Raw genomic sequence first — 27,561 nt, 5'->3', positions numbered from 1 at the left:
ACCAAGTTAATTCTGCTGCATACAGGAACCTCTAGGTCTGTAAGTAAGTGTAGAAATTACCCCCGGATATATGGGTACAAATGATGGAAATTTGTATGGGAATATATTTCGCCTAATGATATTTTAAAAAAAGATATTATAGATATAAAATCATCTTTTTATAGCTTTTAACCTTACATGTTTAAATGTGTTTGGTAATCCGCTGCTGTTTGTTTAAAATAGTCGCTACCCTCTTACATCCAGATTACATACATATTCCTAGAGGTGTGCAATATAACTTGTCACCCTCCCCTGTTGCATTTCTTTGTCTCTTATGTTAGGCCCCAGTTCAGCAAAGCACTTAAGCATGTGCTTAGCTTGAATCCCAATGAAGTCAGTTAAGTATATGCTTAAGTGCTTTGCTGAATTCAGGGCCTTTGTCTGCACGTATTTCATACAGGTGCCCCCCTCTGCTTAAGTAGGAGTCTGTGGTACAAAAATTGAGTCAAATAATCTGATTGTGTTTAAAGGGATTGGGATTCCTGGGTCCCAGTCTTTTAGTCCCCTTAGAGTATTCTCTGATTCCGTAACCCTGAAAGGGGTCGCAGGTAGTGGTACCAACTACTTAAATGCTCGCGTTGGGACTTGCTGAACCTATCCTACCCGGATGGTACAGGGAAATCTGTTGCCTCCTTGTAGGCACAGTGAATGGCTTTCCCGAGACAGTCCCACTGAAGGTGTCCAGGAGTCTCTCTTGGAAGCTGTAAGAGCCACTGTCTGCTCTCTCAGCAACAGTCTAGAAATTCCTGCTTTTAAGACCTTATTCCACCCCTGACATGACTGACAGGGCCAGAGGGGCAGGGCCAGCCCACAGCAGTTCTTTAACCTCTTTACCACTGGTGTGGGGTTTATACACGCCATCACGCTTTCTTCCCCCAGATGAAATCCATATTCTTCAATTACATCGTCTTTTTGTGAAGTCTCTCTTTACTTGGCTGTGTATGTACTCCTTGGGCTCAGATGTTTATATCCCTTGTGCCTTCTCCTGTACACGTAGGTGTCTAGTTTTGCAAACTGATGTAGAAACTGAATACGGTACAAGTGAAGTAGTGCACGTTATATAATTTTGCCAAAGCATTGCATAACCTAATCATAATTTCTTTTCATTCATGTCCTGTTGTTCTCTCTTGGTATCTGAGCATTTTGTTGGTTTTTATAATTGAACCTCTACGTTGTTTGGATATTTGTAGCCTGGAAGTGAGTTCATAATTCTCCCAGTTTTCATCAATTCCATTATATTTGTACTTGGACTTATTATTTTTGAGACCAGTGTATATTACTTTCACATGGGTGAACATGTCACTCAATTACAAAGAGATGGAAAGCTTTCCAGAATTCAGTGGGTGAGTCAGAAATACTTCATCCATCCCGTAACAAGTTGGTGAAACTGGCATCCAACAGGGTTTGTTGATTCTTGTTTCATTTGTGAGACACAATGAAAACCAAGAGTTGGATAATTGAAAATATTTCCCAAACTATAAAACTCTGAAATTAGCTTCTGACCCTTTTTTTTCCTACTACTACTTCTTTTTTTTCCTTTTTGTCAGCAATTGAAGCTGATTAGGGATTTCTATAATTCTTCAAGCTTCATTGTGCAAAGTTTTTTGGCTGGATTTCAAGCAAAAACTTTCTCTATTATAGATTTGATGGCTCAAATTTTACAATAGCATCACGCGCATAAGGAGGCAGAGCACATCCAAAATTTGTACCTACGGTTTCTTCTGAGTTTCACATTGACCAAATTATTCATCTTTCTTTCTTTCTTTCTTTCTTTCTTTCTTTCTTTCTTTCTTTCTTTCTTTCTTTCTTTCTTTCTTTCTTTCTTTCTTTCTTTCTTTCTTTCTTTCTTTCTTTCTTTCTTTCTTTTCTTTTCTTTTCTTTTCTTTTCTTATCCCCATCAGTCTACAGAGGAATCTGCCTTCCATACACTATATGTGAAGACGGCTTTAGTCTTTTACTTGAATAGAACTAGGCCATTCAGGAAGACACCTAGACTCTTTGTTTCTATTGAAAATAGATCTAGGGGAGCTTCTGTCTCCGCTCAGAGACTTTCTAAATGGATCCCTGAATAAATTATTGCCAATTGCTGTTCTGCTGAGGTTCCACCTCCCTTTTGAGTGACTGTACTCTCTACTAGATCACAATCTACCCTAGAGGCCTACTCAAGGACATTCCAGTTGCTGAAATCTGAATGGCTGCAACATGGTCCTTGGTACATATATTTTCCACCCATTGGTCTTTGTTTCACTCTGCGAGGTCAGTTGCTGTAGTAGGTAATGCAGTTCTTTCTTCTGTGATTGACTGTGTTCCCATCTCCTTAAGGGGTTACTGCTAGGGAGTGACCTGAAGCGATGCTACTCAGAGAAGAAGGCTACTCACCTTGTGCAGTACTGGAGCTCTTCTAGGTGTGTGTCACCTAGGGTGCTCCGCTATCTTCCCTTCTTTCCACTGTTTTGGAGTTTCTTTGTGATAGAGAAGAAACCGAGGGCAGTTCGCCCATGTAGCCTTCTATGACCTCAGTATGGGGCACAAGGGTAAGTAGGGCACATGCACTGAGACCAAAAATCTCCAATCAAAGGCTCAGGGTGCACGCACACCTGAACTGGACCATCCACAGAAGGACACATTTTGAAAAACTCCAGTTACTGCACAAGGAGAGTAACCGCTCCTCTTTTATTACTTGCTGTTTGTTGTGATTCGGAAGGGATCTGTTCTGTTATTCTCAACTCAGTATTCAGGGCTTTTACTGTGCAGCCCTCATTACCATTAATGGAAATTCTAAGCTGGAAGTGCTAGAAAACAAACTGTGCCTGATATAGTAAGCGTTAAGTCTGCCTTGAGATTCACAATACAGCCAAATGTGAGATGTGATGCCTGCGTAAGGCAGGTCACAGCGCAACATGGAACAGACAGGGAGCCAGTACAACATTTTATAAGCCTTCTAATGGCACTTTTTTTCTCTTTTCAAGAGATTGTTTTAGCAATAATGCCTGGATAGAGTTAATGGGCAGCCTCTCAGCCAGTCAGGAATCCCTAAGAAATACCCTGCACCATGACATCAGTTGCTTAATTGTATAGCTAATACGGCACTGTGTATAACAAGTAGAAAATACATACCTGTAAATAGTGGTGGGTTTGGTCTAAAACGCCCTACCCTGGTAGTCAGTGTTGATCCTGCTGGGAAAGTGTAAAGTGAATTGTACTGACACTGAGGTAGGTGACTTGTTGAGTCTTTACTTTACCTGGTACAGTGGGTTTGGAGATGGCTCCCTGGAGAGAGATGACCTAATGTGTGGGCTGAGCAGCTCTGAGTGAGGAACTTTAGAAGCTTCCAAGGCTGAGAAGACTTAAGCTACTCCTATTATTTTCTTTGTTAATAAAGCTAGACCCCATGTAAATAGGGTGTGGACTATGTTTTCAGAGCAATTTGGGAAACGTAAAAGTAGCGTCAGGAGCTTTTTGTTTTTAAGACACACTGCAAAATGGGTGTCAAAAGAGAAGAAGAGGTAGGTCCTGAAATGGGTCAGGGAACAATAAGAACTACAGCAGCAGATCTTTCTGCAGCTTATAGCAGCAGGCCTGGGCGGCAGCACACCAGAAACAGCAAAGACTATTCCTGGAGCAGATGTTCTTGAGGATTGTCAAACTGGAGACACGGCTCAGATTAGCATTGGGTATTGATCTTTACCTGTCCAAGATGATAACTTATAGGTTTATGTAGTCATCTTCACTGACTCGCAGCCATCTGCTGCAGCAGCATAGCGCCCCTCCGTGGGGAGCAAGGGAAGAGGATTCCTAGGCTGTCTGTTTGGTTTTTAACAAGAGAAGCACACGCTGCATATCAGACCCTGAGCAAGATGCTGCGATTCTGGACTTCCTGGGGACCTTGGAAGAAAAATACCAGAATGTTGTTTCAGGGTGAGCCCTTTTCTTTTGCCCAGCAGTTGGACAACTGGGCTGTGCATTGGCTCAAGCCAAAGGAATGAACTGCAGGAGAACTGATGCCTGAATTATTTTAGAATAGTATTTTAATAGTCTGCTTTGGAGGATGCAGATAAGGGTATGCCAGCACCAACTATCTAAGCTGGCAAGAGGCTCTCTCATGGAGGCTAAACTGTTGGGTAAACCACAAGGGCTATGACTGCAACCCTGACCTGCAGCATCATCCAAGGATCTGCTCAAGGAACATTTGGGGAGAAAACTAAAAGAGGTTGGGCAGTATGAAGAGGCAGCTCAAAAAGAACATTTGTTCAGTGTCTAAGAGGGACCCTTCCTGTTGTGTGTATTTTGCCTGTGGGCAATGGGGAGTGTAAATAAATCAACGGCTGTCCAATGAGGCAGTGTGACTTTAAAGAAATGCTAAGGTCAAAACCAAAAAGGACGCTCATCCAGACTCTAGGTAGGAGCCAGCAGCCCTTCCTATGGTCTGTTATTTGTGTGAGGAAAATAGTGCATGCAAAAAATGGTGTCCCTTTGTAGAATGTGACAATGGGGGCAACAAGTGGTCTTGCTGAGACTGTGAGCGCTGAGACTTCAGTGTGAGTACTGCTTGTAATAACCAGCTCAGTGGACTCAGGGTGCACCCAACCATTGGTGTGGGAGTGCTGAATGCAGCTTGAGCTACTTAGGTTACCAGCAGCTATAGAAACTCAAGAAACATCCTTCATTGGTAATTGCCTTGACAATGGAGAGATTAGGGGGGACCTTTCTGAACTCACATGCAGCTCTGGCCAATTGTGGAGTGAGACTGTGGTTACATTTTTAGTCTCACCTGGGCACTGAGGTTACATTTTTAGTCCCTCACAGTGAGAGGAAACCAGAGCTTGTGCCCTGGGCCTGGTGGGGTGGAGGTGTATGTAAAAGAGTCAAATGAGGCAAGTAGCTCCTTTCCCCCACTTGAATATAAAGCAGGTGTGATGGCTGTCTGGAGGGCAAGGGTTTAGGATGTAGGCTGAGCAGTCCTGAGCGAGGAACCCTAGGAATAGCCACATCTGAAGAAAAGATGTGAGCTGATCTTTAATATCTTGCATTTTTTCTTGGTTAATAATGCCAAAACCCAGGAAGCAAAGTGAGGGGAAGGAAGCTTGTACTTGTAAAGAGTGTGAGCTGTATTTGGAAAGGAAGCTGGGAAAGACTACTGCTTGCAATTTCTAACTAGTGATCTATGTAACAACAAAGTGTACCCACTTTTGACCTCAAAAACAAAGAGGAGCAACAATCTGGTTTACTCTCAAACTCAGCAAACACGATATGAAATCTCGGGGGAGGGGGGAGAAAATATGCCAAACAGCAAGGCAAATTTTTATTTTAAGAACAAAGCTGCTAATTTTACCAGAGGGATGCTTTAAGCCAGGCATAAATAGCTGTAACTGCAAAGATTCTAGTCCTTAAGGTCCAGGGATAATTAAAGTAAACACAATGGCTCTACTTCTCCTCAGTGTGACATTTATTTACTGGTCTCCTGTTGGGAAGCACGTACACTCATGATTCCATTTGCTATAGAAGATAAAACTAAAATTGCTTCACATGCACTCTCTTTTTCTAAGGTCGGAGATAACTATGTTGTCCTGAGCGTTAGTCTAGAATTTCAGTGCTTGAAGTCACAAAGTCATCTGCATTCAAAGCAATGTAGTGAAGGTGTCGTTTTACTTTTTGGAAGAAAAAAAGGAATTATAGATGCCTGTTTTTAAGTGTGAAAGTATAAAGGATATTTCCAAATTTAGAAATAGGGAATTAGGTTACATTGATTAGGGGAAAAAACAGAACATGGAATCCAGGAGGTGGCATACGGGATTTCTCTACCCAGCAGCAATAAGCTGTCCTTTACACAGAAGTAATGCTTCATTCTCCTGGTGCTTATGGCACCTGAAATTACAAATTAAGTTCTCTCTCTCTCACTGGATAGCTGGCACACCTATAGTAGAGATTTGTACAACAGGGACTGAAGTTCCTTTGCTATTTATATATTTATTTCTAGACATGATGTGCTGTGACAAAGTTCCTTGAATAGTGACAAAATCTGTTTTACTGACAGAAAACCATGGTTTTCTGTGCTTATGGGCACAACACAAGAGTTAATTCCAGCTGTTAACACAGTGGGCCCGTCTACTTAAAGCTGACTGCAGCAGGGCATTGTGTAGAAAGCACAATCTGGCATCTCACGGTTGAATTTGTCGCTGTATTTTTACTTATTTGGGGGAAGGGGTGTCACATGTCAGCAAATACGGACCTCCAGCCATATACAATGCAAGAATGAGTAGCACTGAGAATTTTCTCCATGCCAGTGGATGGATAACCATTTGAAAATGTAGCAGTTGGGGAGTGGAGGTGAGGACAAAACAAAAGAGCCTAAAAAAAAAAAAAAACGGGGGAAATGTTCTTTGCTCTGTTTCCCTGAGCAAACATGCAATTTCCATGATTTCTTTTTAATGACTCTGTTCTGAAGCTGGTAGGTACTGATTTATGAAAAGCTGTAAAAGATCAGGTGGAACCCTGCAGGACGTCGTTTGCAGCTGCATGGATTGCAACCCATCTAATTTGTCTAGCTAAGTGTGAGCTCATGGCACACATCACCCAGCCCATAAATTTCATGTTCAGACCTTCTGTCTAGGGGCTGGGTCAGGGGGAGAAAAATGCCGATGTGTGCAGATGCTCTGAAAGCCCAGCATTCCCTTGGTGCATGGGAGGAGACATCACAGACTCTTCACAGTGAGAGACAAATTCCTGTTCATTGATAAACTGTCCAGATGTCCTCTCTGAGGAAGAAAGTAACTAATTTTTGCTTGGAATCCTACAAGGAGAAAAATGATACTTTACAGTGCTGGTTAGTCTGAGGTCACTTACATAAAAATTAGGTCATATTTTTTGTCCTGGTGATACTTTGATCCAAGTAATAAACATAAAAGCTCTGTTGGGCCACTCTAATCCCTAATCCTAGGGTCCTGTTCTATTTCAGCTTGTTTATGCTCACTCTTTCTTTAAGCAATTGTTGAGTCAGGCCCTGTTTTATTAGAGTTCAGATGAAAAAGGAAAAGTAACACACTACGTTGAATAGAGAAAAACTTTCTCCGTGCTTTATCACTAAGCACACTTCATAAATACCCATAATAAATGTCTTGGGATTCCAGATGTTATACTCAGAAAACCAGAAATAAAAAGTGACTCTTCATGGGACAAACAGTAGTTAGCTAGGTGTAGACTATATGGCTACTGGGTACACCCTGGATCTGCTTGCCAAACTTGGGCGTCCAACCATTCACTGTTCAAAACTTCACTTACATAGGTGCCTAAGGGCTGCTTTTGGCATGACAGTGGGAGTGTATGTGCTTAGCTTTAAAGGGCCATGTCTGCAAATTGTTTCTTTAACCCCCTGGCCATGTTTCCCTTGTTGCTCTTCTCCCGTCCCACCAGGCTTGTTGTACTGTTTTCCAGTGTCTTCTATCACGATTATTCTCTGAGTGGTATGGTGCGTGATGGTAGATAGTCAGGAAATGTCTTTCCCATCTAAGATTGTTCTCAGGGCCCAAATCTTCAGCTGGTGTAAAATGTCATAGTGCCATTGGAGGAGCAATGATTGACATCAACGGAGGATCAGGCTCCCAAGCCCATTTCTCCAGACAACAACCAATTGTTCGACTGCTCAGCCTGTAAAGAGAGGATTGCCAGGCAAAACATAATGCCCATGCTAAGAAGATACGTAGGTTTCTGATCAACTGAGTTGCTGCTCTTGAATCTGGTTGAGAATTGAATGTGAGGCTGCAACAACAATTGCTGAAAGGCTGATTATCAAGGCCTTTCCAATTTCTAAGGCAGCGTGTTCTGAAGCTTCTTACTGGCTTCACAATAGTGTCCAGTGATCCAGAAAGGGGAAATCTAGTGATTTGTACCAAACACGGGTCTCCTACCGTACATGACAGTACACTGTGCACAGTCTGGGTAATTGTATAGGTCGTGATATGTGTATTTTTGCTACAGCAGTCAAGCAGCCAGCCACAATTTCTAAAGCCTGCGTTCTAAAAGCTTTTTATAATGTATAAGAGGAATCGATTTATCAAACTAATGCTAGGCAAAACCTCAAAGATGGAAGGTTTGGTTTGGACATGTAGCCAAAAGTCAAAGTGGCTTATTTGAACTTAGCCAAACTTCTTTAGTTTAAAAATTGAGGTCAGAATTGCATGCGTAAGAATTCTGGTATTTCCTCATCCCCACCAGGGTCAGACGTATCGCATGAGCATGCTTCTTTAGTACTTCTGATCCGAATGAAACTTAAAAGGGCAAAAGAACGTGAAAATAATTAAGGCTGGGATTTTCAAACCCTAAAGAATTATGCACCCAGCTCCCATTGAAATCCACTGGAATTTGAGTACTTAACTCCATTTGGGGTCCCTTCATAAATTCTGCCTTAAAAGTTTTTCCAAACCTCAGATTCTGTTCAAGTTTGGGAGAATAGTCCTTGGTGGTAGGTCTTTTGAACCCAAATCAGTTCTCCCATTACAAATATTAATGAACCACATACCCAGCTGCAACATGGCATAATCATTTAACTTTAAATCATGGCATTTGAAGCGTGATCTTTAACCACTCTCCTTCGCTCCTGATTCCTGGTGAAGAAATTCAGATAGCCACCTAAAGCTGGAATAATTAGGTTTAGTCCAGATGAACTGCCGAGGATTAGGGCCTGAGATGACAGGGAAGTCCCAACAGCTATTTATGCCACTTGCCTGATGTGGGTGGGCCACCTCTGTAAATGCAGATGGTGCGGCCTGTCATCTGAGCACTCCTTTCCACTGTTCTTGGTGCTGGTGCAATGAACCTCTCTGCAGTGTGCACAGAACGTGGCTCTTCTGCTGTCAGGCCCACCATGTAGCCCCTCACACAGAGCTTCAGTGCTGAGGATGGCTGTCTCCTGCCAAACACTAAACCAGCATATTGTCAGGCAGCCTCTCTTTGTTATTTAAGGATCTGTTTCAACATACTGTCCACAGCTCAGTAGAGCATATTAGGGTGGAACGAGCACTATTGCAGGGGTCCTGGTGCTCTTCCTGTTTTGCTGCGTGGTTAGATGCTGTGTAGCAAGAGACACATTAATTTTCACTGTCTTGTTTTGTGCTTAGTAAGTATCAAATGGTTTACATTGTTTGTTGCCTATCTACAATGATAGTGAAGGTGGGGATCAGTAATAAGAGATGTAGGAAAGCATTCACACTGATTTTTTGGGCCAAAACAAAACTGGGGTAATTCCAGTGGAACTTCCAGTAGGAGGAGCTCCTGGTATAGCCTTTTCTGGTGGGCAATAAAATTGAGTTCAGGTTACTTTTGTCCCTTAGTCTCCAGTCAGTTGCACAAAATGGCTTCAATTCAGCAAAGCACTGAAGCACACAATAGACCTCAATGAAAGTAAGCATATGCTTCAAGTTAAGTGTGTGCTTTGTTGAATCAGGGCAGGCTCACAGTAGCTGTAGGGGAGGTCAAAATTGAAGAGAATACAGTAGACGGTCATTAGTAGCAACATATCGGTGCCCTTTTGCTGTGTTGTTCCTAAGCAGTTGTTGCTGTTACGGGAGTGTTGACAATTCACTGGGTCCCAGGAAAGTGGTCCCAGGGGAAATGTTGCTCATAAGCGGCGATTGCTCTTACAAAGTGTTACTGCAAACAAGCATCTACCGTAGTGGCTCATATTCTTAAATACTATCACAGGTGGAAGAATCTGATATAATGTTAATTAGTGTCGCAGCTGGGAAATAATTAATATGGACACTAAGATGTCATGCCCACCAGAAAGAATACTGATCACATGGGTATTCAGAGGCTTTGTGTGCAGCTTAGAAAAAAGATAACAATGCAATGAGAAAAAACAACTCATGTCAATACAGGGGAGGCCAGACATTTGTCCACATCTGTGCACTAACATAAGACATTACAGTGTAGTAGCAAAGTTGGAAAAGGAGAGCCCCATCACCATGTCTGACTGCATTGGTAGATCATTATGAGAGCCTCAAGTATGGCCCTCCGTAATGCTACCAAATGCAGGGATACCTGTCATCCAGCTCTTCCTGGCAGTAGAGAAGTTGGCCCAAGAAAAGATATTACCTCACCTACCTTGTCACACTTCTTATGCTTATTTTCAATAGGACGTTTACTTCCCTGTTGCTATTAATCCAACAACAATCTGCTGTTAGAAATCATACAGACTGAAATTAAATTATAATGTAAAAAATATGTATCACATACTGGTAATGCTTCCGTGAGTTAAAGCACCTGGATGAGCCGAGTAGTTGGAGCTCATAAACAAGATGATTACACAGTGTTCCTCAATGCTGCCAACTTGAACAAATGAGGCCACAGTGGTGGATAAATTCCACAGATGAACAGGAGAGCAGCTGGGAACTCCTGCTGGTGTTGGTGTTAAGTTTAGACAAAAAGTGTATCTTATGTTTACTCCGGCTCTCTTACTTTCTTTTTATTCCAGGCCATCAAATCTTCTCCTGGACCAAAGCAACGTTGACATCTCAGCATTCCGCATGACAGGTGACTGGCTCAACGGGATTCGGACAGGACAGTGCAAGGACATCTTCACAGGCGTGGAATACAGTTCATGTGACACAATAGCCAAGATTTCCATAGAGTAAGTTAGTGCAATTTGTAGTGCCCATGGATATTTTTTATTTTAAACATGCACAAGTCACATTTTTGGACTAAGCTTTAACAAGAATAGCTTAAAAATACTCTCTTGTATTTAAAGGCCATTTTCAAGTGTAAATTCAAAATTTAGTTCTTATATATGTATTGAAAACAAACCGTTTTGCAGATGGCATGAGGACTGCAGCTTGCTCTGTGTAAGCAGACTCCTGTGCTCACACAGAGCCCAGTGGAGTCAGGAGAAGGTCTTTCCATTTAATGCCCCCACTCAGCCACCCCTCTACCCATGTGGCCCTGTGCCTCCATTCCTATTCAGCCCCTGCCCCAGTCTGTCATCCCCCACTAGCCCTTATGAGCCCCTGTCTGACCTCCCAGCAGCCCCATGATGTCTCCCCATATCCCCTGGCCCAAAAAGCGCTGCGAAGAAGGGAGGCTTTCTCTTTCCTAGCTGGCTGGGAGCTGCTGCTCTGTTCCATTGCCACAGCACCCTTTGGTGAGCAAAAGGCAGAACTGCAGTAACTTTCCAGCCCAAGTTATTTTCTGTTGAGTTTGCTCTGTTCTAGTGCCATCTTGCCCTCTGGTGGGCAAAAAGTGGAACTGCAGCAACTTTCTGGCAGAAGCTTTTTTCTGTGTAAAAAATTATAAATTTGCATGGCTCATTAATTATGTGCACACACGGTGGCACAGAATTCCCCCTGGAGTCAGTTACTGTACAAATAACCAGTATAAAGACAGTCACTGCTGTAGAGAGCTCAATATCTAGGATGTAAGCAATATATAACAGATGGTGAGACACATTATGATACTATTAGGAAGGCAAAATAACATTAGAAAGATGTGTTTTAGAGTCAATTCAATGACACAGTTGCCTCAATGGTAACAGTGTCCATGGACTGCAAGTGTCCATAGCTGCAGGTCTTCACTATGCTGGCTGGGTGACTGGCCAGAAGTCACCTTTCTGTCCCTGATTAGATGATCACTACATTTATAAGCAGGAGGAGAGCCTGAGGATGTTACTGAGGGTTTTAACTCTCTCAGGAAGATGGTGGGAATGTTTAAAGGAGAGGTAGCATGAGATAAGCAAACCTAAGAGATTTTAGGACATTTTTAATCCAGTTCATCCCTGAGCACCTACTTAGGTGCAGTTCATGTTGCCATCGAGGTAAAGGAAGGCATAGTTAGGACTTTAAATTTGACCCCGCTATTTGTTGTACTTATGCATGAATGTGGACAAATAGAAATGTCAAATCATTTGTTGGTTGCAACCAAGCTTCCCTTAAACAATTTATCATCCTCTTGTTCAAATCATCTGATGTGCATATGTAACACCAACAGAGCCCAGTCGTTGGCAGTTGGGATCGAACTGGGGACCTCTGGAGCTTAGCGCATGAGCCTCTACAGCATGAGCTAAAAGCCAACTAGCTGTCAGCTAAGGCTGTAGAGCAGACTCATTTTATCTCTCTCTCTCTAAGTGGTCTCGGTGCCACTAATTGGGACAGAACATGACACCCAATACTCATTAATATTAATAAGCCATGCACACATGCATTGAGAAAAGAATATTTTTCATTATTCCCAAAATGTTACAAATGCTACAATCCTTCTAATCTACCTTAAATTCCATTTATATAGAGCAGGGAAGGAACTGGTTCAAATTGGTGCTTTGAATGAGCCCTGATTTCCTCCTGCATCTCGAGGAACAAGCTGGAGGAGTTGGTGTTACAAATTCATGTATCCAGCTGGAATGAATTAGTTTGTTTAAATTTAAATGTGTACCATCTTTATTCCTGCAGTACAGAGTGTTGTGGTAATAGTCTCTCTGCACCTGGGAACATGTCAGGTATGGTTATGAAGATACTGTGCCAGAGAGAATATTGACTTCTTAATGGTATACATTGGTGGCAGCTAAGTGATGGGGAACAAGTAACCAATAGCTGCAGTATGGAAATTAAAACACATAAATACAGCCAATTAGCCAATTGTAAAAAAAAAAAAAAGTTGATAATGGCAAAGACCCCCTGGGAACATTGCAGAAACCCACTAGTAATGGCCAGTTTCCTGTGGACTAATAGCTAATTAGCCTCACTGCAAAAGTGTGAAGTCACATTTCCACGGTGCCCAACAAAGGGATTAGATGGTCTGGAGAAACCGAAGGCAAAGACACAGCAGGGCCTGTGAATGTGACCATGTAGCTATACATTTCAGCATCAATCCCAGAGCTGTGGAAGCCAAACTGCTAAAAGGGCTCAGTGTGCAAGATGGCAGGCCTGATTCAGGGAAAAAAATCAGGCCAGACGGTCACAGCATGAAATGCTGCTTCAGCAGGGAAAAGACCCCAGGAATCTCAATAGTCGACTCAGGTCCACAATCAGCACTTGTCTCATCTTTTGGGTGGGTATTTTCTGGTGCTAAACAAAGCAGAACACAGCTCGGTGAGATCTTCTCCTATTGTGCTATTTTTTTTGAGAGAGAGAGAGAGATTCTCACTGGTTTCTGTTCTCATACAGTCTCCAATCTAGCAATAGGGAAAAGGCAGTGTGAAACACAGCGGTAGAGGACATCACATTTATCAACCCTGTGTTCTCTTTCTTTCAGTGATATGAAGAAGGTTGGTGTTACAGTTGTTGGTCCTCAGAAGAAGATTATTAGCAGCATTAAAGCGCTAGAAAATCATACAAAGAATAGCCCTGTTCCTGTGTAAGGTACCAAAATGATGTTGCTCAGGTCAAAGAAAGAGAGAGAGAGAGAGAAGTTGCTTCAAAGGGCAAATAGTGATGGCTGAGAAAACTGCACGAATTAAAGGAGCTCTCACAACACTGTTGGGAACATTGTTGGTAACTTCAAGCCCACTAAAAAACTCAAATATTGAGTATCAATGCCTTAAAAATAGGAACAAAAATTTTTAATCCTAAAGGGTGGGTGCTTTCTTTTCCCCTTCTAGTAACTAACTGATAATACAGATAATAATTTTGAAAAGAAAAAATATGTAAACATCCTTCCAAGTAAAACATTGAAACTGAACCCTAGAGCCATTTGAACATTAACTGACTGAATATCATGAAAAACCACGGACATAAAGGCTGTGTGTTTGATCGACAGCAACAAGAAGAAAAAAAAGACTTGCAGTATTTTTATACACAGAAGAGATCTGTAACAGGTATTTTATTTCTTTAAAGGCAAGCAAAATTGAGGGATCATACCTCAAACTTATCTGGCCATACAATAATGTCACTGTAATCCTCTGTTTCAACTGTGGAAAGGAATACAGAAATAAAGTTTGTAGTGACTTTGAGTTAGTTCACAAATGATTTTTGCCATTACGTTAGCTTCCCTAAATGTTTCCATTTAAAAAACAAAAAAAAGTCTTAATTTTTTTTTAAAAAGGCATATTTATTTCCTTTTATTCTTTATTGTTTATATTTATGCTTAAATATCTTAACTTAGATTTATTACTGCCATGTGCCAAATGCAGTCAGACTTCACTTATCAGAATTGATGGTTTAACCTGAGAAAATTGTATGATGTGTTACTTACTAAATTTTGTTGTATATTCATACTGCCCTGTTTGAAATCCAAGAAAGAAAAGCTTTATTCCAGCTCTTGCTCTGAACAATCCATCTGGAGTTATAGACATTCCATCTATGTCATATCTCTGTTCACAGTAATATGTTATACTTCTAACCTAGAGTAAATATACTAGCAGAACTGTGTGTGTGCAACATACGAATTGTTCCATGGATCAATATCCAGCCTGGTTAAGCATGTTAGTTTCCTTTACCTCCCAAAGACCTGATTTCACCATCCTTGCACATGATGAGTAAGTAGCACCTTATTCAGATTGATTTCAGTGGAGCTATTTGCAGAGTGAGGTGCTAGAACCCAATATAAGGGAGGCAGATTTGAACCCTAATTTAGTGGGACTGCTTCTTTAGCTTACGTGGTAAAGGTTTGAGTCTGAGTATGGAGCTGAAGGTCAGGGATTCTATTCCTGTTTGCCACATGTGCATAATTAGCAGGAAGTCATGACATATATATATATATATATATATACATACATACATAGTCCCTGATCATTACACTAGGATGTGACTTAGTGCTGCACATCTTGGACTGGAATCCTGCCCTCCTTAAACTTCCACCTCTTCTGCAGAATGGATTCCACTGAATAACACTGAGTTCCTGTGAAAACAAACAAAAGACAAGACAAATGCATTTTGAAGGATCCAGGGCTGTAGTATGTAGTACAGATTACTATTAAGGCTACAATTTAGTCACAGGTATTTTTTAGTAAAAGTCATGTATGGTCACGGGCAGTAAACCCCTGACTAAATCTTGGGGTGGGGGGGTTGGCCATGGAGTGTCGCGGGTGCTCATGGGAGGGGGCTGGGGGGGGCGCCACGTGGTGGCATGCAGGTGGTGGCAGGTGGTGGCTCGCAGCCCAGGACCCCTGCTGGTGCTGGGGTTGGGGGGGTGGCAGGTCTCACAGGCTCCATTCGTGGCTCCCCTGAAGCAGCAACATGTCCATCCCTCAGCTCCTAGCTCCTCACGCTGTCCCCATGCACCAGCTCCACAGCTCCCCTTGGCCAGGAACCATGACTTCTGTGACAAACTCACAGCCTTAATTGCTATGTATCTAGTTGAGTCTGCTGCCGTGAATGCAAAATCAATTGCAGGTTCTTCTGAAGTACACAGAAGCATTAGGCTGAATTCCTAGAATTCTTTAGGCTGAATCTGCATCTAAATTATTCTTCCTGGATCCAAAACGTGAACAATGTAAAGCGAACACATTTATCACTCACTGATAAATAGAGACGGAATTATAGATCGCCTTTTTAGTAAATCATGGCAAGTGAACATGCTCAGAAGAATCTGATTTGAAATATGCTCAGTTGATAATGTCTATTAATATGATTTGACAAAAATTTGAACCAACAATATTGAAAAGTGCAGAAAATTAAAATTAGACCACAAACAATCTTTGTGATTTTCTATTCAGTGTGTTCCCTTGTTAGACCAGGATTCTGCAGCAAAATATGATGGATGACTCAATATTAGGGTGGCCATCTTTTCAAACTGCAAAAATGGGACACATGCAGGAGTCCCGCCCTTGCTCCTCCTCTTCCTCCCTGAGGCCCCGCCCCCTGACCAGGCTGGAAGTTGGAGCTGGGCAGTGGTAAGAGCTGCCCAAAGAGCCCAGACTGCTGTGAGGAGCTCCAGGCCCCTCACCAGTCCTGGGGGAAGCGGGATGCACAAGAGCAGCCCCCAGCCTGTGTTCACACACCCCGGGGCACACTGACAAGGGCAGACGAAGAGTCTGGGACTCCAGGGCCCCACACAGTGACCTGGATTCCCTGGGCAGCTTTTCCTACTGCCAGGCTCCAGCTTCTGGCCTGGCCAGTGGGTGGAGCCGGAGCCCAAGGTGGATCCTTGTGGTAAGGCAGAGCTAAACCCATCTCAGGAAGAGGCTGGCACTGCCCTTGAGCCTCAGGCAGGCACATAGTGATGCGCAGGGAATCTGGGACAAATGCTGTCCCCGAGTCATTGGGACTGGGACTGGGACTTGAAATGTACATTTCGGGACTGTCCTGCCCAATTAGGGATGGGTGGTCCAATATAAGATCCAATATAAGAAAGCATGAATGCCAATTTCAGCTCTCTTAGTGTGTTCAGAATTGTTCTTCTCTTCAACTTTGGGCTTAAGAGTCAAAATTCAGACATGGTTAATCAATTTAAATCACCAAGCTCCAGTGAGGTCACAAGTATAGGAGGAATCTTTTCACAAGGTTTTTCTACAGATGTTCCTCTCAGTCTTCCTTCAGACATCTTTAGGGGAGGAAATTTTTAAATGCTTCTCAAAACAAGAAAAATGTGTCAAATTGAGATCTTACACCTAACACCACCCTTAATATTCTCTTGTCATCCTCTGTGGACACTGTTCTGAGCATGCTCAGCATAAGTGCATCATACTGATTCTTGGTAAGAAGGGAAATCATTTTTGTTTGTTTGTTTTTTGCTTGCAGTTATGAGTAGAGTGGTTTTAAGCAAGTTTAGCATCCTCTACCCTTCAAAATTGTACATGTACTCTAAGTGGCCTCTTATTGAAAACATCCCACACTCCCCTCCCCCCCTGTACATATGTAAACATAACAGTGTACAATTCTTAAATGTGGAGTAGCGGTACTAGAATTCTTGTGGCCATCTTCCTGTACAGGATCTGCATTGGTTATTTACATCAAACAAAACGCAAACTATTCACAACATTATGTACCATATTATTGGTTTTGTATCTTTAAATATAGTTTACATATATAATTTATTTCTGTTAACATATCTAGTTTTGTGCTGTACTTAGCATTCAATAAGCAATGTATAGATGTGATTTGATTGGTAATATGTACTTATTTTAACTTGTAATTCAAAGCATTACTTACTCATTTAGTTTATATGTTGTGCAATTATAGATGGCCTCTTACTAATGTAAAATTATTTGTAGTGGAAACATTTATATTTTTATAATAAACATAATGAAAGTATTTTTTACATATTGGAATGCCCAGGTGCTTATTTTGAGGCAAAGTAAATCTATTTGATTGAAAAAAACCTAACTGGCTTGATTAAATTTGAATTAAATATAATGCATTACCTGTGGCTAAATTCTTAACTTCAATGCACAGCTGGAGTTAAAGTTAGCTGCTATTAGGAACACCTATTAAAAAAGCAATATTTAAAGTCAACACGCTGGCCAGATCCATTGGTGCTCTGCCAAGTTACATTAGTGTGAAGATGTGATTCACTCTGTGCGTATGGGAACACTGTTTCTGTCACAAACTGCCTATAAGGTGTTGAGAAAGTTGTTGTTTATATTAGCTAAGCCAAGTAACTCCAAACTTCTACTTTTGTTTCAAGGGGACTGGACCTCCACAGGTCTTGTTAGAATGCTTAAATACTATAAAATGATGTTCTTGTCAACAAAATAAGACAAAGCCCATTAGTTACTGTAACTTTTCCCCGTGATCATTTTTTGCCTCTGGATTGTAAACAAAGCATCTTCTAATGATCTCTCCTCTGGGGGGGGGGGGTGAGAGGCAGTGATTTTTCCCCCCGTTTACAGTACCAAAGCAAAAGGATTGTTTTTATGTGCTTCACTGAGGCATGAATCATTTGAAAATACCAATGTACACTGCCTAGCTTTGCCTCTTGAGAGCTGTCTTCCTAGAAGAATGTGAATGTTTCAGAATGTTCTGCTTCTCCAGTTAACATTACTAAGGATGAGTAAAGAAGTAGTATCCATTTGTATTACAAATGAGGAGCACATGCTTGTTTTTAATTCACTTTGGTTTTAACCATACAAAGTCATGTATTATAGAGCTGTTTCTGGAGTAAGTCTATGTGGGCAAACTTGGCAAGTGTTATCTGTTAAGTGATATTACTTGAAAGAGGAGCCATTTAACACCACAGAACAGAAACAAGGAGGTAATAATTCAAATCTGCAGCAAAACCTAGTGCCTCTTTATAGCATCTGTATGCTACCTACTATGCTGCAGTGGGTGCATATGACGCAAATCTAAATTCCAGTGTGGGATTTGAACAGTATGCTTGAATGGTGTGGAAACCAAGTCAACCTATGGAACTCTACCAAAGGGTGTTGTGAAGGCCAAGACTATAACAGGGTTCAAAAAAGAACTAGATAAATTCATGGAGGGATAGGTCCATCAATGGCTATTAGCCAAGATGGGCAGGGATGGTGTCCCGAGCCTCTGTTTGCCAGAAGCTGGAAATGGACAACTGGGGATGGATCACTTGGTCATTGCCCGTTCTGTTCATTCCCTCTGGGGCACCTGGCATTGGCTGCTGTCGGCAGACAGATACTGGGCTAGATGGACCTTTGGTCTGACCCAGTATGGCCGTTCTTATGTTCTTAAGATACTAGGTTGGTCTAATCTGTATAGTGTGCAAGCTATTTACTCTGTGAACAGAATTCTCTTAGCCGTAATACTTATGATTTGGTTTTGTCCTGTGGAGTTTCGGCACATTGACCTAACAGTATTGAGGAGATTTGGATAATAATCTGTTATAACTATTTTATTTATTGTAAAAGAATATTAGTGTTCATGGAAGGTTCTAGACTGTCAGCACTGGCACAGAATAGATATATGAGCAGCAGCAATGGAAGCAAACTCCATCCTACCTACCTCAGTCCGCAACTCAAAGCTGGCAGTATAAATACTAACAGTCTGTTCATTATCCACGGGTACAGTTTTAAAAGTGCCTAAGTGACTTATAGGCTTATGTCCCATTTTCAAAGGGGATTTTGGCACCTAAGCCTTTTATTTGAAAGCCTTAGTGAGATGTAGGCTGCGATGGCATTTCTGAAAATGGGAGTCACATGCGTAAGTCACTAATGTGCTTAATAACATTTTATCCTATATCTGTTTATCCATCTCTTATTGAAATCGCCAGTGAGATACCAATCAGTGCCAATGGAAGAAGGGCTTTGAACATCCATCCACAAGGAATGGACCTGAGATCCCGATTCATTCAATATGTGGTTTGTCATTAAGAAGCCTTCAGAAGGTAACAATAACTCATCATTTTTTGATCTGGCTAGTAGCCTAGTTGTTTTATCGTGGTCACACAAAGTATCTTCCATTTTGAAAGATTCAACCTGATTGATGGATATTACTGATATATTCAGGTGGGAAACACTGCTGGGACTGGTAATATCTCTCAGAACAGAAGAAAGTCTTGAAGTGCACCTATTGGATAGCCACTGAACCACACAGCCACTCAGGAAATCATAATCATATTTGGCTGGCCTGAACTTTTAAAAGTTTCCATTTTACTGTGTGTGAGCTCATGTTGCACAAGTAAAATGCCTATGATACATGCACATCTTCGGCAATGCAAAACCATCTGTGCACTTACTTGGCCCCAAATTCTCATATTCCATGTTGTGTCACATTTTCAAATTGAAAAGGAGTCCCAGGGGCAGAGATTACATCATTAAAATAAGGTCAGATAGTTACTTTTATCTAAAGTCAGTGGTCACCACTCAACGCAAATTAGATGCAAGCATTCTTCAATGCTGTCAAATCACCACATCTCCAAAGGCTGTCCTCAAACTGTCTGAGATGCAAGAAAATTAACATACAGTGTCAGGCTGTTGCTTCAAGTGTCATCTTCAAGAATTCCTGTTCGAGACAGGATAGAAAGAAAAGATTGTCTATAAATCCATTACAAATCCTGCCCCCTTCAAACCATATAGTCAAATAACATATAGCCAATTTATTCCAAAAGGAGCTGAAATCAATATCTACAGACTATGTAATCTAAGATAGAGTCCCCAGTGTGTTACTTCTAAATAATCAGCAGTTATAAATGTTTTTGCATCCCCTAATTATTTGAAGATACAGTGTGAGGTCTTAATCCCTACTCTTGACCCTGTTGGACCTGATGAAAGGACTAGAACGGGGTAAAGGGGCTCTAAAAAGCCCCAGATCTAGTTGGGGAAGGATCCTCCCCCCTTAGTACAGGCACTATGGAAGACAACTGTGAGACTTCCTTTCAGGGACCCCCTCCCAAGAGCTGGGGTAGAGGGTGGAGGCAGGATGGGTGGTGTGTTGGGGTAGGGATGCAGCATGCAGTGCAGTGACGATTCTGGGCAGCCTGGGGCGACCCTGCTGTAACATAGGCAGGCCTTCCAATGTCTGTGACACCAGGGGCCTCCTCAGCGTCCAGAGCAGCCCAGGATGGGGAGGGCACAAATGTGGCTTAATATCACATACTCCCCGTTCTGGGCTGCAGGGTCTGTGCTATGCCTCTAAAAGGCTTACCAAAGAAATCCCACCCCTATTATTTATATGTCTGGTATTTAGACAAGTTGTCAGGCAATTTCTTGCTTAGTTTGCACATATAGGTACTGTGATTCTAATCAGATAAGTGTGTAGCCCATTAGTCATTTGTGCACGCAGTTAGCCAATCTGAGAAGCAGTCAGTCATGCTAATTGTTAGAGCTGGTTGGAAATTTCCCAATGGAATATTTTTCCATGCCACATCAATTTGACAAATCTTCCAATGGAACCCTGACTACCAGGCAGGTTTAGAAATTTACCTGCCTGGTTTCTTGCCAGCCAAATGCTGCCCACTTGGCAGGCTGCCTTGAAATCTGGTCTCCAGGGCTTCCAGGGTCTGCGGTTCCAGGCCAGCCTACCTGCTGCACTGCATTAGAACCTGTAGCTTCCAGGCTCCCTATCCAGGAGCAGGGTGCTGAGAAGCCCTGAAGCCACAGAGTCTGGGGCCTTGGAGCTTGGGTTTCCAGGGGGGAATTCATTTTGAAATTTGCTTAATGAAATGTTCTGATTGGTTCGAAACAAATCCAGAAAAAATTCTCCATCTGCAAGAAATTATGAAGTTCTGACTTTTAGTTCCAAAACTGAACAATTTTTTTTCAAAATTTTGGACCTTCCCACAGAAGAGAAAGTCCAACTTTTTAACCAGCTCTAGTAATTTGTAAGCAGAGCTCCTGTGATCCACCCATCATTCATCCTCTGCCTGCTTTCTCTTTTTTTCCTGTGTACTCCAGCGAGGTGGAATTTGTAATCATGACTTATTCTCGATCTCCATTCTATTTGCATATGTCTTATTTGACTCTGGACTTATGGAAGAAGCTATGGTATGTTCCTATCCCCTACAAGTACTTCACTCTCTCAAATCTATGACTTAACAGCACTTCATTGTAAATCAAGTAAAACAAAAAGCAAAAATTCTGTGTGAAAACATTTTGGCTAAGTGTCCTCTTCAGTGCTGTATACAAACATTTCAGCTTAGCAAGCAAGTAATCACTGGAGAAAGCATTTACCTATGTACGTTTGGCAAGATCATTGTATTCCTTGGGTTTTACTTAGGCTGAGTTACTTGCAGTCATCACTATTTGTACAAGTTTCATCTTGGACAGGGAGCTCTTGTAGAGCTAATTGAGATTCAGTGCTCCGGCTCACGTGAAATCTTGCCGTGCACATTGCCAGTGAGTTCCTAGCTACATGTGGGCGGTGGGGGGAGTTATTTCGTTTCAATCAAGTTAGCCTAGTGTTGTTAGAAAGCCCCTTAACACTAGCACAGATACAGTTGGACACATCTTCGGTCAAGTGAGCTGCTAGTATTGCAGCCTTGATGGAGATCTATGCTGGTATTAAGGGGGCTTTCGTATCCTGTTAACCTAACTGCAAAACACCATTTCCCCCCATTTTAGACAGAACTTTCAGTGCTGTAGAATGAACATCACTCGAGTTTTAATCTATTTTAGGTAGTCGCAGAGTCCCATTTACCAAAGTGTCTGAGCACCTCACAATCTTCAATGTATTTATCCTCACAACACCTTTGTACGTACTATTATCCCCATTTTACAGATGGGAAATCAAGGCACTGCGTGGCATGCTCAGCATCACACTGGACGTCTGTGGCAGAGCAGGAAATTGAGCTCAGGTCTTCCGAGGCCTATGCTAGTGCACTAACCACTGTACCATCCTTCTTCTCCGCCAGCCGTTCTCTTTAAGGATATTCGCTGTATTGGTTACAAGTAGTTTTCCCAGCAGTGTCAATAAACTATATTAAAAGGTGACACAAAGCAGGAGTATTAGTGATGGCTCAACCTAAGGAAATATGGTGGTGTCACTTCACATAAGAATCTCAAAGGGCAGATGTGTCCCAAGCCTCTTCTTGAGCAATCAGGCTGCCTGTGTGATGAAAAAAGACCCTCTCTTTTGATGATCTGGTTCCAGTCAGGCCAGAACAGTAAGAATACCTCTTCTCTGGGTGATCTGGCACCTGCATGTCTTTTCCAATCCAAAACTGGGAACAGGAGAGGTGGGAATGTGAGTGTGAATTTAACAATTCTTTATTAAAACTGTTCAGTTTTAGGGAGGCAGAACACGCAGCTGAGGTTTTATAATCTGGACTAGGTCACTCATCACTTATGCCATGTGTAGAGTGTATATAAGTTCGAAGCAACAAATCATGGTTTCAGAAACAATGACTGGCGGTGACAGCAACCATTAATGAGATCTCAGGCATGCTTGGATATTACCTCACTGTGGGTGCACAATTCATATGCATTGCTAATGTACTTATAATTATGTATTGTTCGTGAAATAAATGGTGCCATAACATGTATAAAGGCTGTGCCTCGATCCACAAATTGAACTCACATTAGCATCAATGAGAAATCCATGTCTACCTAGAAAGCAGCATATGACAAGGAATTCAGCCAGGGTGAAATTCACCGCAAGCTCTATGCATCGCTTAAACCCTAAAGTGTTGCATGGGCACTGGCCTGGCCTTCTGACTTTCGCTCCCTAACCTGTAAGAAACATAACCAGGCATTTTCATCTCAATATGTTACATGCAGTTGTGGAGCACAACATTTAATTTTAAAAGACACTGAGCTGAAATAAAGCCAGAATGAAGAGCCCCACACACACTAAAAATAATTTGTTTGAATGAAAATATGAAGGTCTGTTTGTGCCGTGCTGTGACCAGGGATTCAAGTAAGTATCCTTCAGGTCAGCAGAGCTATGTCATACTCCCAGCTGTAGAGCATGGATCTCTGCACATAAGGATTACATCTTGAAATGATTTTTTTTCTTTCTTTTTTTTTTTTTTGCAGAGTGGTTTAGTCTTTCTAGTCCTTTCATTGCTCTCAAAGCTCCCATTTTCTTTTGCACAGTTAAGTAGTTTGAGTAGTCCCCTGAATCTGGGCTTAAACTACAACAGTTAACAAGGGAAATGCCCCCCTTCCTTTCTGTGCTTTCCTTGTAGCTTCTCTTTCTCCTTTCTAAACCCACCCCAGTTCTCATGAAAACTTGTTTTGAATATTACTGAGATTAGGAACATAAAATTCAGGTGCAAGTGTGAGATTGGAGTCCATCCCCCCTTACCCCCCCACCCCACCAAGAAATAGTATAAAAATATTTGCAAGCGGATCGATTTTGAGATGCATGGAAGGAACATTTTCAGCAACTGCATTTATAGATCCAAATTCATAGGTATGTGTAAGGAGATATATTTCCCCTTCCCCTCACTTAGACTTAGATTAAGACTCCTTACACCTAGATAGAGTCCCTTTCACTTCCTTATACCTATTCTAATGATGTCTGAGTACGGAGGAGACTGAATTCATGTAGTTTATGTGCCAAAGAGCCAAAGGAACATGTACCAGAAATTAGGACTGGGGCTACTCTAAGTTACATTTTGCACTCTCCTGTTAGTTTCTTTACTTGCTATGCTCCTCTCTTCTGCCCTCTTACGTTGAAAGATGCACCAAAGTAGACTCCCACTAGACTTTTAGACTTGCCTCTCAATTTGTTCCATAAATGCAATGGATACAGTTTTCCCTCCTAAATGGTATCTACCACTGCCATTTGGTAACTCACCACAACTATAAAACTGCTTGGACCTCGAGATTTCAAAATGAAAGTATTAGGAGGGAATTCCAAGTCTGTGATGTGGCTAGTAGAAGCCAGAAAGCACGACTTTGCTGGCTCAGGACCTATACAGAGGATGAACAAAGAGGACCTGGTGAAGATAACATTGCAGAAGAAAGTGGTAGAAAAGAGACCTTGAGGAAAGCTAACGAAGTGGTTGATGGGTTGCATCAAAGAAGATGGCAAGCAGGTGGGTCTTAGTGATGCTTTGGCCAGACAAAGATGTCGGATGCTTGCACAGAGACGTGACCCAAGATGATAGGATAAGGTGAAGAAGATACAAGTTTTTCCAGTCAGCATGTAGCTGTGTATCGCCTAGAGGAAAATTTAGGGTACAAATAGGCTTTTAAACGAATTGTTAAACCAAGATGCTCCCTTTTAACGTCTGCAATGTATGTCAGGCAACGTGGAAAAGAATAGATGCACATTTTAAAAAAGTATCCAAATGCAGCTGCACATGTTTAAAACAGTAATTTAGGCAGTGAGCAGTTAACATCCATAGAGATTAATGTCAGCTAATATCCCTTACATCTTCTTGTCTGGCATGTGGGTGGCTTGCTGAGTGATTAGCTGGCTGTTTGCTCGAATTCTTGGTTACTAGTGGAACATGCAGTCTCCCTTCAGGCTGGCTGTTGGTGAATCAGCATTAATCATTCCCTGTTTTTCATTTTCCCCATTAAAGCTGAGACATTTATTTTTTTATTCCAGAACCATTCCCTCTCTCCTAAAGTATTCGTTTGGGGGGTTTAGTGGAGGAATATTACCTATGTTGTTGTATATAATTTTAAAAATCTATGCCTCATTAAAAGAGTTAATATATGCCTAGCTGTAATAGCAAAGCAATAAAACTCAATCCCTACAATGATATGATTTTGCAACTCCCCTTCCTCTAACTTATGGAGCTGTGGGACGCCTGCCAGGGAAATACAGTGAAACATAGGAAATAACATGAACAAATACAATCTCTAGTTTAACAGGGCTATCTTTTTCTTGCCTTCTCTTTCCCTATGTCATAATTTTATTCCTTTTTCTTTCTCTCTTTGTTGCCAACTTTCATTTTCTCTGTAGTTCTTCTTTTCCCCCTTTCTTTTTTGCTTTCCCTTTCTCACCTCTTCCTCAATCTATATTCTTTCCCTTTTCTCTCTGGGTTGCATAAGACATAAAGTGTGAAAAGCATCCACAGTGCATGCCCCAGAAATATTTTTAAAATAAATAGACCTTAGTTCTTTGTATGAACTCGTTTGATAGATTTTTTTAAGTGTCTGCAAAATATGAAAGGCCACACTCAACTTCATTAAGACAGCCACTGACACCTTTTAACATTACATGAAAACCTTGTCCCGTTCGAGATTGCTACACACAAGCCAAAGACTCCTTCTCTAATACAGTGGGCACATTTAAAAAAGATTATTGCATGCCTATACCTAAAATGAGAGATTCGCTATCCTTAAAAGACAGAACTAGAATGAACTCCTTCAGTATAACTATGTTTCCTAAAGAATTCTCCCACGTGGCAGAAGCAGAGAAACGGATCGGGACACGTATGGGTATAAAAATATTCCATTGTTGTCCTGGGTACCAAGATAGTACTATGCCCTTGCATGTTACATTTCCCTAAGATAGAAAGACAGATAACAAAATGGCATGTTGGCTGAAAGCTTGTGAACACTTTACATGTCAATCAGCTGGGTGAGATTCTGTGGCCTGTGTTATGCAGAAGGTCAGACTAGATGATCAGACTGGTCCCTTCAGGCTTAAAATCTATGAACAATCATAGATACAAACAGTCCTTTAACTATGGTCACTTGAATTGGCGCCACAACCACGACTGTGCTGGATTTCTTTTTCCCCATAGGACACCTGGTTAAAGTGGATTTTAGGCCGAACCTTAAAAAATAGGCTTAGGTTTTAGTCCCAAATGCAATAAGCATACACCAAAACAGCCTCCTCCCACAACAACACCTTCTTCAATGCCTTTCTGATCTTTGTTAACACTTCTTGAATGCAGAGTTGCTCCTTTATAGGAACTTTTCTGCTAGCATGTATTGCTGAGACTTGCCCTTAAAATTTAGCTTACCAAGCAGCATCAACTCTAATGTGGCCATTTTAGTTGTTGGCTTTCTTTTCCTCTAGTGGGGAAGTACCTGTTATGGAGGTTTTTGTATCGTTATTATTGTAGAGGTAGCCTATTCTTACCCGAGCAAAAGAAGAATCTTTGAGGGTCATTTGGGTGTCACAAATAATTTGTGTCCTATGTTGAAGAAAGATATTGCTTTTAAAAAAAAATAACAAAAAACAACATTTGGCTTCTTTGCAGAAATATCTATTAAGAAACTAGAGAACCAAGTAACTTTAAAAGCCAGTGACCTTTCCTCTAACAGCCTGAACATGTCCAAATTCAATGAGGGGGAAGAAGTATGAAATGGAAATAAAAATGCCTTTTTTAGTTTGTGCTCTTGCCTTTGAAACAATGCCTTGGCCGAATGGATGGGAGTGGGGTCAAAAGTAATGAATGGTCACAAATGGTATCCTGCAACTTACCTGAAAGGACAGAGTCAAAACAGGTAGTTAGAATTGTTAGTATAATTTTATTTACTCCCTGTTATCGATAAATCTTGGTCCGTCCTAATGGTTCTTCCCATAACGTAAAATATACTAAGGTTTGTTTACTATTGGCTTCCCATGAGCTAATGGCCTATGTTTGCATTTGAGGAATAAAACAGCACTGAAGCCATATATATTTTAAACACCCCATAAAAATGAAATGGGTTTGGAAACACACATGAGAAATATAGTTAGCTCTCACATTCAGCTAAAGCACTGTCTTTTGATAGTTCCCCTTTAAGGCTTTGGGGAGAAATTGCCAGTAGGATGCACAGAACATTTATGTCTGCTAGTGTAAAAAATCCTAGCAGGCTCAGGAGAGTGATCAGAAACTTTACCTGCAGTTTGTGAAGAACTGATTAATTTTCCAGTGGCAGGGGAAAAAACAGGAGAGGTTCTCTGAGTACCTGAAATACCAAGTATAAGATGCCGGGGCAGAGATCTCTGGGGGAGCATTCTGTTTCCTTCACTTTGCCTTAGCAGAGTATGGCCATAGAGCTAAAATTACCGCTTTCTCTAGTGATATCAGGTAAAGTATTGCATGCAGCATGAAAGTGATGTACCATAAATCTCTGTGTAGCATGTAAAATAAAAATGTAGGGTGTTTGAAACAAAGGTATCTTGACTCTTGCAGCAGTTACAGATATTGCATTCAAAACACCTCAGTAAGCATCTAAAACTTTGTATTCCCAGGAATGTATGGTGATACTTTTTTATACTGGGTTCTTAAAAGTGCCTGGAGAAAAACCCAGGAGACATACTTCCACTACAATAAACATATTCCCAATCAGTTTTCATATAA

General features: G+C 41.5%; 1 protein-coding gene across 2 annotated transcripts in view; it reads left to right on the top strand.

The window, feature by feature from the left end:
• EPHA3 (EPH receptor A3) overlaps window positions 1-15,036 on the top strand; it is a 300,525-nt gene extending 285,489 nt beyond the window's left edge. For both annotated transcript variants that reach the window (XM_084638604.1, XM_084638603.1), the window contains exons 16-17: window positions 10,508-10,663; window positions 13,273-15,036. In XM_084638604.1, the coding sequence (XP_084494730.1) occupies window positions 10,508-10,663; window positions 13,273-13,378 (262 nt within the window). In that variant the 3' untranslated portion in view covers window positions 13,379-15,036. The remainder of the gene's footprint in view (window positions 1-10,507; window positions 10,664-13,272) is intronic.
• Window positions 15,037-27,561: the final 12,525 nt, after the last annotated feature.

This window comes from Lepidochelys olivacea, assembly GCF_965140295.1.
Source record: "Lepidochelys olivacea isolate rLepOli2 genome assembly, chromosome: 1".
Lineage (NCBI taxonomy): Eukaryota > Metazoa > Chordata > Testudines > Cheloniidae > Lepidochelys > Lepidochelys olivacea.
The sequence above is the reverse complement of the archived record's forward strand: the minus strand, read 5'-3'. Positions and strand labels throughout refer to the sequence as shown.